The 15,690-nt window shown below is 37.9% G+C and overlaps 1 protein-coding gene across 11 annotated transcripts in view; it reads left to right on the top strand.

The window, feature by feature from the left end:
* LRRC49 (leucine rich repeat containing 49) overlaps positions 1-15,690 on the top strand; it is a 159,450-nt gene that overhangs the window by 136,698 nt on the left and 7,062 nt on the right. For all 11 annotated transcript variants that reach the window (XM_009429033.5, XM_016927078.4, XM_063794015.1 and 8 more), the window contains one exon: positions 10,317-10,470. In XM_009429033.5, coding sequence (XP_009427308.1) covers positions 10,317-10,470 — 154 coding nt within the window. The remainder of the gene's footprint in view (positions 1-10,316; positions 10,471-15,690) is intronic.

Consider the following 15,690-nt stretch of genomic DNA (forward strand, 5'->3'; position numbering starts at 1 on the left):
TTTGTCAGATGGGTCACGTGCAAAAATTTTCTCCCATTCTGTAGGTTGCCTGTTCACTCTGATGATAGTTTCTTTTGCTGTGCAGAAGCTCTATAGTTTGATTAGATCCCATTTGTCAATTTTGGCTTTTGTTGCCATTGCTTTTGGTGTTTTAGTCATGAAGTCTTTGCCCATGACTATGTCCTGAATGGTATTGCCTAGCTTTTCTTCTAGGGGTTTTGTGGTTTTAGGTTTTACATTTAAGTCTTTAATCCATCTTGAGATAATTTTTGTAAAAGGTGTAAGGAAGGGGTCCAGTTTCAGTTTTCTGCATATGGCTAGCCAGTTTTCCCAGCACCATTTATTAAATAGGGAATCCTTTCCCCATTGCTTGTTTTTGTCAGATTTGTTGAAGATCAGATGGTTGTAGATGTGTGGTGTTATTTCTGAGGTCTCTGTTCTGTTCCATTGGTCTATATGTCTGTTTTGGTACCAGTACCATGTTGTTTTGGTTACTGTAGCCTAGTTTGAAGTCAGGTAGCGTGATGCCTCCAGCTTTGTTCTTTTTGCTTAGGATTGCCTTGCCTATATGGGCTCTTTTTTGGTTCCATATGAAATTTAAAGTACTTTTATCTAATTCTACAAGGAAACTCACTGGTAGCTTGATGGGAATAGCATTGAATCTATAAATTACTTTGGGCAGTATGGCCATTTTCATGATATTGATTCCTTCTATCCATGAGCATGGAATATTTTTCCATTTGTTTGTGTCCTCTCTTATTTCCTATTTGATTCTTTGTAGTTCTCCTTGAAGAGGTCCTTCACATCCCTTGTAAGTTGTATTCCTAGGTATTTTATTCTCTTTGTAGCAATTGTGAATGGTAGTTCACTCATGATTTGGCTCTGTGCTTGTCTGTTGTTGGTGTATAGGAATGCCTGTGATTTTTGCACATTGATTTTGTATCCTGAGACTTTGCTGAAAAGTTGCTTATCAGCTTAAGGAGTTTTTGGGCTGAGACAATGGGGTTTTCTAAATATACAATCATGTCGTCTGCAACAGAAACAATTTGATTTCCTCTCTTCCTATTTGAATACGCTTTATTTCTTTCTCTTGCCTGATTGTCCTGGCCAGAACTTCCAATACTATGTTGAATAGGAGTGGTGAGAGAGGGCATCCTTGTCTCGTTACAGTTATCAAAGGGAATGCTTCCAGTTTTTGCCCATTCAGTATAATACTGGCTATGGGTTTGTCATAAATAGCTCTTATTATTTTGAGATATGTTCCATCAATAACCAATTTATTGAGAGTTTTTGGCATGAAGCGATGTTTAATTTTATCGAAGGCCTTTTCTGCATCTGTTGAGATAATCATATGGTTTTTGTCATTGGTTTTGTTTATGTGATGGATTACGTTTATTGATTTGTGTATGTTGAACCAGCCTTGTATCCCAGGGATAAAGCCAACTTGATCATGCTGGATAAGCTTCTTGATGTCCTGCTGGATTCAGTTGGCCAGTATTATATTGAGGATTTTTGTATCAATGTTCATCATTGATATTGGCCTGAAATTTTCTTTTTTTGTTGTGTCTCTGCCAGGTTTCAGTATCAGGATGATGCTGGCCTCATAAAATGAGTTAGGGAGGAGTCCTTCTTTTTCTGTTGTTTGGAATAGTTTCAGAAGGAATGCTACCGGCTCCTCTTTGTACCTCTGGTAGAATTCAGCTGTGAATCCATCTGGATCTGGGCTTTTTTGGTTGGTACACTATTAATTACTGCCTCAATTTCAGAAGTTGTTATTGGTGTATTCAGAGATTCGACTTCTTCCTGGTTTAGTCTTGGGAGGGTGTATGTGTCCAGGAATTTATCAATTTCTTCTAAGTTTTCTAGTTTATTGGCATAGAGATGTTTATAGTATTCTCTGATGGTAGTTTGTATTTCTGTGGGATCAGTGGTGAACTCCCCTTTATCATTTTTTATTGTGTCTATTTGATTCCTCTCTCTTTTCTTCTTTATTAGTCTGGCTAGCAGTCCGTCTACTTTGTTAATCTTTTCAAAAAACCAGCTCCTGGATTCACTGATTTTTTTGAAGGGTTTTTCATGTCTCTATCTCCTTCATTTCTGCTCTGATATTTGTTATTTCTTGTCTTCTGCTAGTTTTAGAATTTCTTTGCTCTTGTTTCTCTAGTTCTTTTAATTGTAACGTTAGGGTGTCGATTTTATATCTTTCCAGCTTTCTGTTTTGGGGCATTTAGTGCTATAAATTTCCCTCTTAACACTGCTTTAGCTGTGTCCCAGAGATTCTGGTATGTGTCTATTTGTTCTCATTGGTTTTAAAGAACTTCTTTATTGCTGACTTAATTTCATTATTTACCGAGTAGTCATTCAGGAGCAGATTGTTCAATTTCCATGTAGTTGTGTACTATTTTCCCAGTAGTCATTCAGGAGCAGAGTGTTCAATTTCCATGTAGTCCCATGCAGATTGTTCAATTTCCATGTAGTTTGGAGTGAGTTTCTTAATCCTGAATTCTAATTTGATTGCACTGTGGTGTGAGAGACTGTTATGGTTTCTGTTCTTTTGCATTTGCTCAGGAGTGTTTTGCTTCCAGTTATGTGGTCAATTTTAGAATTCATGCTATGTGGCGCTGAGAAGAATGTATATTCTGTTGATTTGGGGTGGAGAGTTCTTTGGATGTCTATTAGGTTCGCTTGGTCCAGAGCTGAGTTCAAATCCTGAATATCCTTGTTAATTTTGTGTCTTGTTGATCTGTCTAATATTGACAGTGGGCTGTTAAAGTCTCCCACTGTTACTGTGTGGGAGTCTAAGTCCCTTTGTAGGTCTCTAAGAAGTTGTTTTATGAATCTGGGTGCTCCCGTATTAGACGCATATATATTTAGGATAGTTAGCTCTTCTTGTTGCATTGATCCCTTTACCATTATGTAATGCCCTTCTCTGTCTTTTTTGACCTGTGTTGATTTAAAGTCTGTTTTATCACAGACTAAGATTGCAACCCTTGCTTTTTTTGCTTTCCATTTGCTTGGTAAATATTTCTCCATCCCTTTATTTTGAGCCTATGTGTGTCTTTGCATGTGAGATGGGTCTCCTGAATACAGCACACCGATGGGTCTTAACCCTTTATCTGATTTGCTAGTCTGATTATTTTAATTGGGGCATTTAGCCCCTTTACATTTAAGGTTAATATTATTATGTGTGAATTTGATTCTCTCATCATGATACTAGCTGGTTATTTTGTACATTAGTTGATGCAGTTTCTACATAGTATCTTTGGTCTTTATATTTTGGTATGTTTTTGCAGTGGCTGGTACCAATTTTTCCTTTCCATATTTAGTGCTTTCTTTAGGAGCTCTTGTAAGGCAGGCCTGGTGGTGACAAAATCCCTTAGCATTTGCTTGTCTGTAATTTTATTTCTCCTTCACTTATGAAGCTTAGTTTGGCTGGATATGAAATTCTGGGTTGAAAATTCTTTTCTTTAAGAATGTTGAATATAGGCCCCCACTCTCTTCTGGCTTTCAGGGTTTCTGCAGAGAGATCCACTGTTAGTCTGACGGGCTTCCCTTTGTGGGTAACCTGACCTTTCTCTCTGGCTGCCCTTAACATTTTTTCCTTTGTTTCAACCTTGGAGAATCTGGGGATTATGTGTCTTGGGGTTGCTCTTCTTGAGGAGTATCTTAGTGGTGTTCTCTGTATTTCCTGAATTTGAATGTTGGCCTGTCTTGCTAGGTTGGGGAAGTTCTCCTGGATAATATTCTGAAGTGTGTTTTCCAACTTGGTTCCATTCACTCCTTCACTTTCAGGTACACCAATCAATCGTAGGTTTGGTCTTTTCATATAGTCACATATTTCTTGGAGGCTTTGTTGATTCCTTTTCATTCTTTTTTCTCTAATCTTGTCTTCATGCCTTATTTCAGTAAGTTGATCTTCAATCTCTGATATCCTTTCTTCTGCTTGAAAGATTCAGCTATTGATGCTTATATATGCTTCATGAAGTTCTCGTGCTGTGTTTTTCAGCTCCATCAGGTCATTTATGTTCCTTTCTAAACTGGTTATTCTAGTTAGCAATTCCTGTAACCTTTTATCAAGAACATTGGGTTAGACCATGCTCCTCTAGCTCAAAAGAGTTTGTTATTACCCATCTTCTGAAGCCTACTTCTGTCAAATTGTCAATCTCATTCTCTGTCCAGATTTGTGCCATTGCTGGGGAGGAGTTGCAATCATGTGGAGAAGGGGCATTCTGGTTTTGGGAATTTTCAGCATTTTTGAGCTGGTTTTTCCTCATCTTTGTGGATTTATCTACCTTTGATCTTTGAGGCTAATGACCTTTGGATGGGGTTTTTGTGTGGGGATCCTTTATGTTGATGTTGCTTTCTGTTTGTTAGTTTTTCTTCTAACAGTCAGGCCCCTTTTTTGCAGGTCTGCTGCAGTTTGCTGGAGGTCCACTCCAGTCCCTGTTCACCCGGGTATCACCAGTGGAAGCTGCAGAACAGCAAAGATTGCTGCCTGCTCCTTCCTCTGGAAGCTTCGTCCCAGAGGGGCATTGGCCTGATGCCAGCCAGCACTCTTCTGTATGAGGTGTCTGTTGGCCCCTGTTGGGAGGTTTCTCCCATTCAGGAGGCACAGGGGTCAGGGACCCACTTGAGGAGGCAGTCTGTCCCTTAGCAGAGCTCGTGCACTGTGCTGGGAGAAACCCTCTTGTCAGGATCAGCTGCTGTCTTCAGAGCTGGCAGGCAGGAACGATTAAATCCACTGAAGCTGTGCCCATAGCCACCCCTTCCCCAGGTGCTCTGTCCCAGGAAGATGGGGATTTTGTCTGTAAGCCCCTGAATGGGGCTGTTACCTTTCCTTCAGAGATGCCCTGCCCAGTAAGGAGGAATCTAGAGAAGCAGTCTGGCCAGAGTCACTTTGCCATGCCCAGCCCAGACCTCCCAGCCTCCTTAGCACTGTCAGGGGAAAACTGCCTACTAAAACCTCAGTAATGGTGGACACCCCTCCCCCCACCAAGCTCGATCATCCCGGGTCAACTTCAGCCTACTGTGCTGGCAGTAAGAATTTCAAGCCAGTGGTTCTTAGCTTGCTGGACTCTGTGGGAGTGGGACCCACTGAGTGAGACCACTTGGCTTCCTGGCTTCAGACCGCTTTCCAGGGGAGTGAACGGTTCTGTCTCACTGGGGTTCCAGGCGCCACTGGGGTATGAAAAAATACTCCTAAAGCTAGTTCAATGTCTTCCCAAACAGCTGCCCAGTTTTGTGCTTGAAACTCAGGACCCTGGTGATGTAGGCACATGAGGGAATCTCCTGATCAGCAGATTGCAAATTAATAGGAAAAGTGTAGTAACCCAGCGGGGTAGCACAGTCCCTCACGGCTTCCCTTGGCTTGGGGAGGGAGATCCCTGGCTCCTTGCACTTCCCAGGTGAAGTGATGCCCCACCCTGCTTCTGCTCACCCTCTGTGGGTTGGACCCATTGCCTAACCAGTCCCAATGAGATGAACTGGGTACCTCAGTTGGAAATGCAGAAATCACCCGCCTTCTGTGTTGGTCTCGCTGGGAGCTACAGACTGGAGCTGTTCCTATTCGGCCCTCTTGGTTCCTTCTATTCTGTACTATTTCTTCCAAAACTATTCCAAACAATTGAAAAGGAGGGACTTCTCCCTATCTCATTTTATGAGGCCATTATCATCCTGATACCAAAACCTGGCAGAGGTACAACAAAATAGAAAACTTCAGGCCAATATCCCTGATGATCATTAATACAAAAATCTTCAATCAAATACTGGCAAACCAAATCAAGCATCACATCAAAAAGCTTATTCAACACCATCACTTTGGCTTCATCCCTGGGATGCAAGGTTGGTTCAACATAGGCAAATCAATAAACGTAATTCATCACATAAACAGAACTAAAGACCGAAACCACATGATTATCTCAATAGACGCAGAAAAGGCCATTAATAAAATTTGACATCCCTTCATGTTGAAAACTTTCAATAAACCAGGTATTGATGGAATGTACCTCAAAATAATAGGAGTCATTTATGATAAACCCATAGCCAATATCATACTGAATGGTCAAAAGCTGGAAGTATTCTCCTTGAAAACCAGCAGAAGATAAGGATGCCCTCTCTCACTACTCCTATTCAACATAGTATTGGAAGTTCTGGCCAGGGCAATCAGGCAAGAGAAAGAAATAAAGTGTATTCAAAAAGGAAGAGAAGAAGTCAAACTGTCTCTATTTGCAGATGACATGGTCCTATATCTAGAAAACCCCATTGTCTCAGCCCAAAAGCTGCTTAAGCTGATAAGCAACTTTTCAGCAGTCTCAGGATACAAAATCAATGTGCAAAAATTGCAAGCATTCCTACACACCAATATTAGACGAGCAGAGACCCAAATCATGAATGGACTCCCATTCACAATTGCTACAAAGAGAATAAAATGCCTGGGAATACAGCTAACAAGGGAAGTGAAGGACCTCTTCAAGGAGAACTGCTTGTTCTATTTTCAAGAAGAACTACAAATCACTGCTGAAGGAAATCATAGAGGACACAAACAAATAGAAAAACATTCCATGCTCATGGATAAGAAGAATCAATATCATGAAAATGGCCATACTGCCCAAAGCAATTTATAGATTCAATGCTACTTCCATTAAACTACCATTGACATTCTTCACAGAATTAGAAAAAAACTACTTTAAAATTTATATGGAACCAAAAAAGAGCCCATACAGCCAAGACAATCCTAAGCAAAAGAACAAAGCTGGAGGCATCAAGCTACCTGACTTCAAACTATACTACAAGGCTACAGTAACCAAAACAGCATGGTACTGGTACCAAAACAGACACATACACCAGTGGAACAGAATAGAAATCTCAGAAATAAGACCACACATCTACAACCATCTGATCTTCAACAAACTTGACAAAAACCAGCAATGGGGAAGGGATTCCCTATTTAATAAATAGTACTGGGAAAACTGGCTAGCCATATGCAGAAAATTGAAACTGGACCCCTTCCTTACACCTTACACAAAAATTATCTCAAGATAGATTAAAGACTTAAATGTAAAACCCAAAACTATAAAAAGCCTAGAAGAAAATCTAGGCAATACCATTCAGGGCATAGGCACAAGCAAAGATTTCATGACGAAAACATCAAAAGTAATTGCCACAAAAGCAAAAATTGACAAAGGGGATCTAAACAAACTAAAGAGCTTCTGCACAGCAAAAGAAACTATCATCAGAGCAAACAAGGCAACCTACAGAATGGGAGAAAATTTTTGCAAGCTACCCATCTGACAAAGGCCTAATATCCAGAATCTACAAGGAACTTAAACAAATTTACAAGAAAAAAACAAACCCCATCAAAAAGTGGGCAAAGGACATGAGCAGACACTTCTCAAAAGAAGACATTTATGTGGCCAACAAACATATGAAAAAAAGGTCGACATCACTGATTATTAGAGAAATGCAAATCAAACCTCAATGAAATACTATCTCATGCCATTCAGAATGACGATTATTAAAAAATCAAGAAACAACAGATGCTGGAGAGGATGTGGAGAAATAGGAATGCTTTTACACTGTTAGTGGGAATGTAATTTAGTTCAACCATTGTGGAAGACAGTGTGGTGATTCTTCAAAGACCTGGAACCAGAAATACGATTTGACCCAGCAATTCCATTAGTGGGTATATACCCAAAGGAATATAAATCATTCTATTATAACATGTACATGTATGTTTATTGCAGGACTATTCACAATAACAAAGACATGGAATCAACCCAAATGCCTATCAGTGATAGACTGGATAAAGAAATTGTGGTATGGATATGCCACGGAATATGCCATGGAATACTATGCAATCATAAAAAGAAATGAGGTCATGTCCCTTGCAAGGACATGGATGATCGAGATGGAAGCCATTAGCCTCAGCAGACTAACACAGGAACAGACAACCAAACACCACATGTTCTCACTTATAAGTGGGAGCTGAACAATGAGAACATATGGTCACAGGGAGGGGAACAATACACACTGGGGCCTACCAGAGGGCAGGAGGAGGGAGAGCATCAGGATAAATAGCTAATGCATGTGGGACTTAATACCTAGTGATGGGTTGATAGGTGCAGCAAACCACCATGATAAATGTTTCACTGTGTAACAAAGCTGCACATCCTGCATAGGTATCCTGGAACTTAAAATAAATAGAAAAAAAGATCTATATGTTACTCATTTTTTTCTTTACATAGGTGAGAAAATTATACTATGTAACTATCCTATAAGAGGAACCAATTAAGTAAATTGTGATATATATCACAATTGATTTTTATTCAGGTATTAAAATTATAATTTTTAATGATACAGAAAATATATAGCATTAAGTGAAAACAGTATACAAAGTTGTATGTTTAGTATAATCTTAATTTTTTACAAAAATTTATAGAAGTTTGCAACGAAATATGTCAAATGTGAACATTATTATTATTTTTTTTAAAGATTTTTTTTTTTTTATACTTTAAGTTCTGGGGTACATGTGCAGAATGTGCAGTTTTGTTACATAGGTATACACGTGCCATGGTGGTTTGCTCCACCCATCAACCCGTCACCTACATTAGGTATTTCTCCTAATGGTATCCATGCCCTAGCCCTCCACCCCCTGACAGGCCCTGGTGTGTGATGTTCCCCTCCCTATGTCCATGTGTTCTCATTGTTCAACTCCTACTTGTGAGTGATAACGTGCGGTGTTTGGTTTTCTGTTCTTGTGATAGTTTGCTGAGAATGATGGTTTCCAGCTTCATTCATGTCCCTGCAAAGGACATGAATTCATCCTTTTTATGGCTGCATATATTCCATGGTATATATATTCCACATTTTCTTTATCCAGTCTATCACTGATGGGCATTTGGGTTGATTCCATGTCTTTGTTATTGTGAATAGCCCTGCAATAAACATACATGTATATGTTATAATAGAATGACTTATATTCTTTTGGGTATATACCCACTAATGGAATTCCTGGGTCAAATCGTATTTCTGGTTCCAGGCCTTCAAAGAATCATCACACTGTCTTCTACAATGGTTGAACTAATTTACACTCCCACCAACAGTGTAAAAGAACTCCTATTCCTCCACATCCTCTCCAGCATCTGTTGTTTCCTGACTTTTTAATGATCGCCATCCTAACTGGTGTGAGATGGTATCTCATTGTGGTTTTGATTTGCATTTCTCTAATGACCAGTGATGATGAGCATTTTTTCATATGTCTGTTGGCTGCAAAAATGTCTTCTTTTAAGAAGTGTTTGTTATATCCTTTGCCCACTTTTTGATGGGGTTGTTTGTTTTTTTCTTGTAAATTTGTTTAAGTTCTTTGTAGATTCTAGATAAGCCCTTTGTCAGATGGATAGATAGCAAAAATGTTCTCCCATTCTGTAGGTCACCTTTTCAAATATGAACATTATTAATTTATGAAAACTTATGGGTGGTTTTTATCCATTTCTTTATACTTTTCAAATTTGCACTTCCTAAAATCTCTAAAATTATTGTGTTATACTTTTAGATCAGAGAAAAATAAATTTTTAAAAAAGTTATATTCCTCTTCTGCCCTCAATCTTCAGTACACAGTTCACAGTAAAGTAGTAGTATAATTTTGAGACACCCTAAGTGGTGGAAACCAAAAATCCACCTTCATGAAGGACGAATCATGGCTGATGGCTCTGTAAGTGATACTATGAGCACTCTGTATGTTCCTCTTCATAATCAAATGAGGCTTCTTGTTTCAATATTTAACCCCTACTAGAATCTTGCCATGATATGCTCACAATTGGAGGTTTTTGGTTTTCGGGTTATTTTGGTTTTGCCTAAACTTAAGCCAAGATCCCATTCCATTTTCTAGCTATCAGTAATATTGCCAAGCTGCATAATGGAATTATTAACCATTTGTGTGATTTATAAGTGGTAATTAGCATGTTTTATGGGACATAAAGACTTTGAAAGTTTGACCTACTATATCTTTTTGGGTTGTTTTGTGCTCTGTGATTAATTTTTGTGTTGATTTTTATTAAAGGAGAGCTTTTTTATTTTAGAAATGTTTGAGACATATTTTCATTGATGATTAGTAGTTATGGAAAAAATAATTGGGGCTGAATAGCTTAATTAGTAGAAAGTTTGGGGTACCAAACTGAACTCAAATAAATCATAAGCTCAAACTCATTAAAATATATATTCAAAAAAGTATATGTTCCCCTCTAAAGTCAACAAAAAATAGACATGTTTTAGTAAGTCTGATAAGTAACTCTCTAAATCTCTTTACTGTCTTTCTACAGGAAAAAGCAATTTCAGTATCTACTAGAATCCAAAGGAAAAAAACCTGGTATTATCAACGAAGAAAATAATGACAGCAAAAGACTTGTAGGAGAAAACACAAATCGTGCTACCTTAAATTATACTACAAGAGACTTTTATAATGAAAAGCTAGAGGTAAAACTACTGTTAATCTTTGCGATCTAATGCCAGGATATATCCCACATGGCTTGGAATTTGGGGGTTGTACATTTTACCCTTAGTTAAGATAACTTTTTTGTTCTGGAATATTTGTCAACCTTATATTACAAAGCCAGGGACAGTAGGTACCCAGGCAATTAGGGAGAAATAGAGCCCTGAGATGCAGAAGAACCCAGGGTTTCAGTATCGTTATTTCAGCAGGAAAAAAAAATGCTCAAAAGAAATCTGTACCATAAATCTGTAGCAAAAATCTAGTCCAAAGCAGGACCAAGGGTCCCGATCTATGTAAGAAATAGGTTATAGGCTTGCTGTAGGTACTTAGCCACATCATGCCAGACCATCAGAGAACACAGCAGGACCTCCGTTTTTGTTCTCCTTACTGGGACCATTGATGTTTTAATTCATACCTTTCATTCTACACCATTTTTTTTATGATTATTTAATCATATAATTTCAACTTGTTCTATTCCTAATATAGCTTCTTAGCCAGGAAAATGGTAACTAAACCTTTATGTTTTATGTGGTCAGAGGTTCAGAGTGTTTTGTATAGGGGAATACAATGTTGTGGTGCTGCAGGAACTACAAAGAAGAAAACTATGTAGTATTTACCTTGATGGAGCTCATAGGAAAGCTGAAGAAACAACTTATCTACATAACAATACGACGTTGCGACCCTTCAAGAGATTTTGAGGGAACAAAGGGGCAAAAGAACAAGAAAGAGAAAACACATTTACTGAGCATCTATGACTCATGTGCAAGGTGCTGTATGAGGTGATACATCTATATCCAGATATAAGTATATCTATAGATCCCCTCACACAGGTTATACGATTGATATATAATAGATATCTTTCAGTATCTACATACATATCTCTAGATATATAGATATAACATTTAGAAGTGTGTGTGTGGCAGGGCGAAGTGTGTATACTGTAGATGTGAAATGGCTAGTCAAGTGGTTTTCAAATGTTTTTAACAGGTTTGGACCTCTTTATTCAAACCACCGTATTATAGCTGAAAACCCAGTGTATCAGAAGAAAGCAAAACAGCAGAGCTGCTGTTGTTATAGAGGAAAAGTAGGAAATTCAGAGTTTCATTTGTTTGGGTCTTCTTTTCCTTTTCCTTTCCTTTCCTTCCCCACCCCCAATCCTGAAGTGTCTCTTTGGAACCCATAGGGCTGTAGGCATTACAGCTTGAAAATTACTTGAAAACTCAATGCAAGACTATTTTTAATAGTATCCTACAAGATGTTCTACTTTAAGTTCTTCTAGTGTGAAAGGTCAATGTTTCATGACGTTGTTGTCTATCACAGAACAACTCTAAACGTGAAGAAATTCTTACTGATATTAAGCTTAAATCTGCCTCTTAATAACCTTCACTTAGTGATCCTAGTACCACCTTACATAGTAAAAAGAACAAGTCTGTTCTTTATGAAAATGCTTCAAATACTTGAAGTCAACTCCCTTTTTCATCTTAGCACTCTCTACATTCATACTTTCATTCATTCAAAAATCATGTATTGAACACCTGTCATACACAACACACTGTGTAATATACTAGGGCTATAAAAAGACACTGTCCTTGCCCTCATGGATCTCACATTCTAATGGAGGAGATAGACATATATACGGATAAGTATCAATCAGTTTATCAAGAGCATAGAGAGATAACTAACCCAGATCAAAGTAGGGTTTTAGAAAAAATGATGGCCGATATGAGTCTTAAAAGATAAAATATAGCTATATTAAAAAGGGGAAAGAGGCAGTTCTGGCAAATAGCACAGTGCAAATAAGGCATAGAAGTATAAAACATGTAAGGAGAGGGCCAGGAACTATAAGCAGGTCATTGTTGTGGAAGTTCAGAGATTGAGGTAGACAGTATTAAAAGATGAGACCAGAAAGATAGTAAGAGAACAATGTGAAAGAGATTGAACATAATCCTTTGGCCAATAGGGGTTTCCTAGTGTTGCCAAAAGAAGAAAATGAAAGCCAAGGTGGCAGGATTATGTCTCCTCTTCCTGAATACAGCTGGTTCTATGAGTGAAAAAATTAATATGTATATAGTTGTGTTTGGTTTCTATGGGGGATTGGTTTCAGGACCTCCTGCAGATACCAAAATGCACAGATGCTCAAGTCCCTGATAAAAAATGATGTAGTAACATAGTATTTGCATGTAGTCTATGGACATCCTCCCATATACTTTAAATCATTTCTAGATTACTTATAATACTACAATGCAAATGCCATGTAAATAGTTGTTATACTGTATTGTTTAGGGAATAATGACAAGAAAAGTCTGTACAGATGTGTTTTAAAAAAATGTTTTCAATCTGCAGTTGGTTGAATTCACAGATGCAGAATCCACGGATATGGAGGGCCAACTGTATTTAGTAAATCTAAACATGCCAATTTACATTAAAGAAATTTAGTAAAATATCGAAAAGCTGCATTCAAACCAAGGATTTCACAGTAAAATCTACCAACTTTTTAAGAAACAGAGAATTCTAATGATTTTAAAATTGTTTGAGAGTATTGAAAAAGAAGGAAAACTCTTCCATGTTTTCAATACAGACAGCATAACATTGATTCCAAAAATGCCAGTATTGCATAGGAAAAGCCAAACCATACATTTAAAAATATTGGTGCAAAACCCTTTTAAAAATATTGTCAGCCAGAATACAGCAGAACATTAAATGAATAACAAACATTATAGCCAAGTGTAGTTTATCCTAGAAAGGCAGGGAAGATTCAATATTAGTGAATTAATAGATCTAATGTGAAAAATCATGATTATTTCTATAGACATTGAAAATAAATTTCACACATTCAATATCTATTCTTAATTTTGTAACTCAATAAATAGGATAAATGGAAATTGCATAGTGTTATGCTTGATGGAGAAACTCTGGAAACATTAGCATTAGTAGTAGGCAGAATTCTAACTAAGGTGGCCTCTGTGATCCCCACACCCCAGTATCCATACCTTATATAATCCCCTCCTATGGGTGTAGGTAAAACCTGTGTCTTGCCTTTAACCAGTGGAATATGGCAAGGGTAAAGGGGTTTTGCAGACATGATTAATATCCCTAATCAGTTGACTTTGAGTTAATGAAGAGAGAGATCATCCTGAGAAAGTCTAACTTAATCTGGCAAGTCCTTTAAAAGAGGATTCAAGCGGCCGGGCGCGGTGGCTCACACCTGTAATCCCAGCACTTTGGGAGGCCAAGGCAGGCGGATCATGAGGTTAGGAGATCGAGACCATCCTGGCTAACACGGTGAAACCCCGTCTCTATTAAAAATGCAAAAAAATTAGCCGGGCGTGGTGGTGGGTGCCTGTAGACCCAGCTACTTGGGAGGCTGAGGCAGGAGAATGGCGTGAACCTGGGAGGCGGAGCTTGCAGTGAGCCGAGATTGCGCCACTGTACTCCAGCCTGGGCAACAAAGCAAGACTCTGTCTCAAAAAAAAAAAAAAAAAAAAAGGATTCAAGCTTTCCCTGAAAGATTTTTCTGTTGGTCTTAAAGAAATAAGTCACCATGTTTTGAGAGGCCCACATGGCAGGGAACTGCAAGAAGCTTTTAGGACCTGAGAACAGCCCCAGACCAACAGCCCACAAGAAAACAGGGACTTCATTCCCACAGCTGCAAGGAACTGAATTCTGCCAACAAACACTTAGGCTTAGAAGAGGACTCTGAGCTTCAGAAATAAACACAACCTAGGCAACACCTTCATTTCAGCTTTATGAAGTCCTGAGCAGAACACCCAGCTAAGCCGTGCCTGGGTTCCTGATACATGGAAACTGAGCTAATAGATGCACGTTGTTTTAAGCTGCCAAGTTTGAGGTAATTTGTTAGACAGGACTAGAACACCAGTGCATCACTGAAGTAAGTAACAAGACAAGGATGCCTAATATCACTATTATATTTTTCTCAATACAGATAATGCAATGAAACAAGAGAAGGAAATCAATGGTCATTTGAAAAGAAGGAAGTAAACTTATATTTGCAGATAATACTATTGAATACCTGGAAATCCCAAGAATATTAATTTAGAAATCATAAAAAGCTATAAGAAAATTCAGTAATATAGCAGAAGTCAACAGCTTCCATATTACAGATAACAAGCAGAAAGAAGATATAAGGAAAAACCTAACTCACAGTAGCAACACAGAAAGATAATGTATCTTGTAATAACCTAATAACAAATATGCAGGATCTATAAAAAAACTTTTCAAACATTAGTGAAGCATACAAAAGATTTATACAAATGGAAAAACATGCCATGTTTTAGATAAGAAGAATTTCAAGCAAACTTTGTCAATTTTCTTTAACTTAAAAATTTCATATAATCCCAATGAAAATACCAAAAACTTTTTTTGTTGAGGCTTTTTGACAAGTTGATACTATAGTACATGTGGAAAAATAAACATAATTAGCTACAAAAACTCCAAAAAAGAACAATGAGAAGAAGGCTAGCACTATTAGATTTTAAGGCATATTATAAATACCTATCAATTAAAACAGGGTGGTTGTAAAGAGATAGTCTAATGGGATAAATGATACTGAGGAAATGGGATATTCAATCAGAAAATCATATTGAACCCCTTCTTTGCACCATGCAACAAAAAATTAACTCCAGACCAAATAAAAACCCAAGTATTAAAAGCAAAAGTTTCAAGTTTTTATTTTAATAAGAAGAGAAAATCTTTATGATCTTGATTGGGTTGGCTATGATTTTTTAACACCATAGATGCACAAACTATAAAGGAAAATGTTTTGGTAAATTGGACAGTCATTCAAGGTGATTGTGTTTTTTGTTTTTGTTTTTTTCTATGTTGCCCAGTCTGTCCCTGAACTCCTGGGCTCAAGAAATCCTCCTACCTTGTCCTTCCAAGTAGCTGAAACTACAGTCATGCAGATTTTTAAAAACAGATAGCTTCAGTGCAGTCATGTAAGCAGAGTCTTGATTAAAGTGATTTGAGCAATAATTAAGCTATAAGAAAGTAAAGACAGGGAATGTTGACTCCTGCTTTGAGAAATTTTAAGGAGGAAAGAAGGAATCTGAAGCCCCAAAATATTTGGAAAGAAACACTAATCTAACAATCAGGAGATGTGGATTTGAGCCCCTGATTCTACTTCTGAGTACTTGAAAGACCTTGCTGAAGTCCCTTAATCACTCTCTCGACTCACAGCCCAGCAT

This window comes from Pan troglodytes, chromosome 16 (genome assembly GCF_028858775.2).
Source record: "Pan troglodytes isolate AG18354 chromosome 16, NHGRI_mPanTro3-v2.0_pri, whole genome shotgun sequence".
Classification (NCBI taxonomy): Eukaryota; Metazoa; Chordata; class Mammalia; order Primates; family Hominidae; genus Pan; species Pan troglodytes.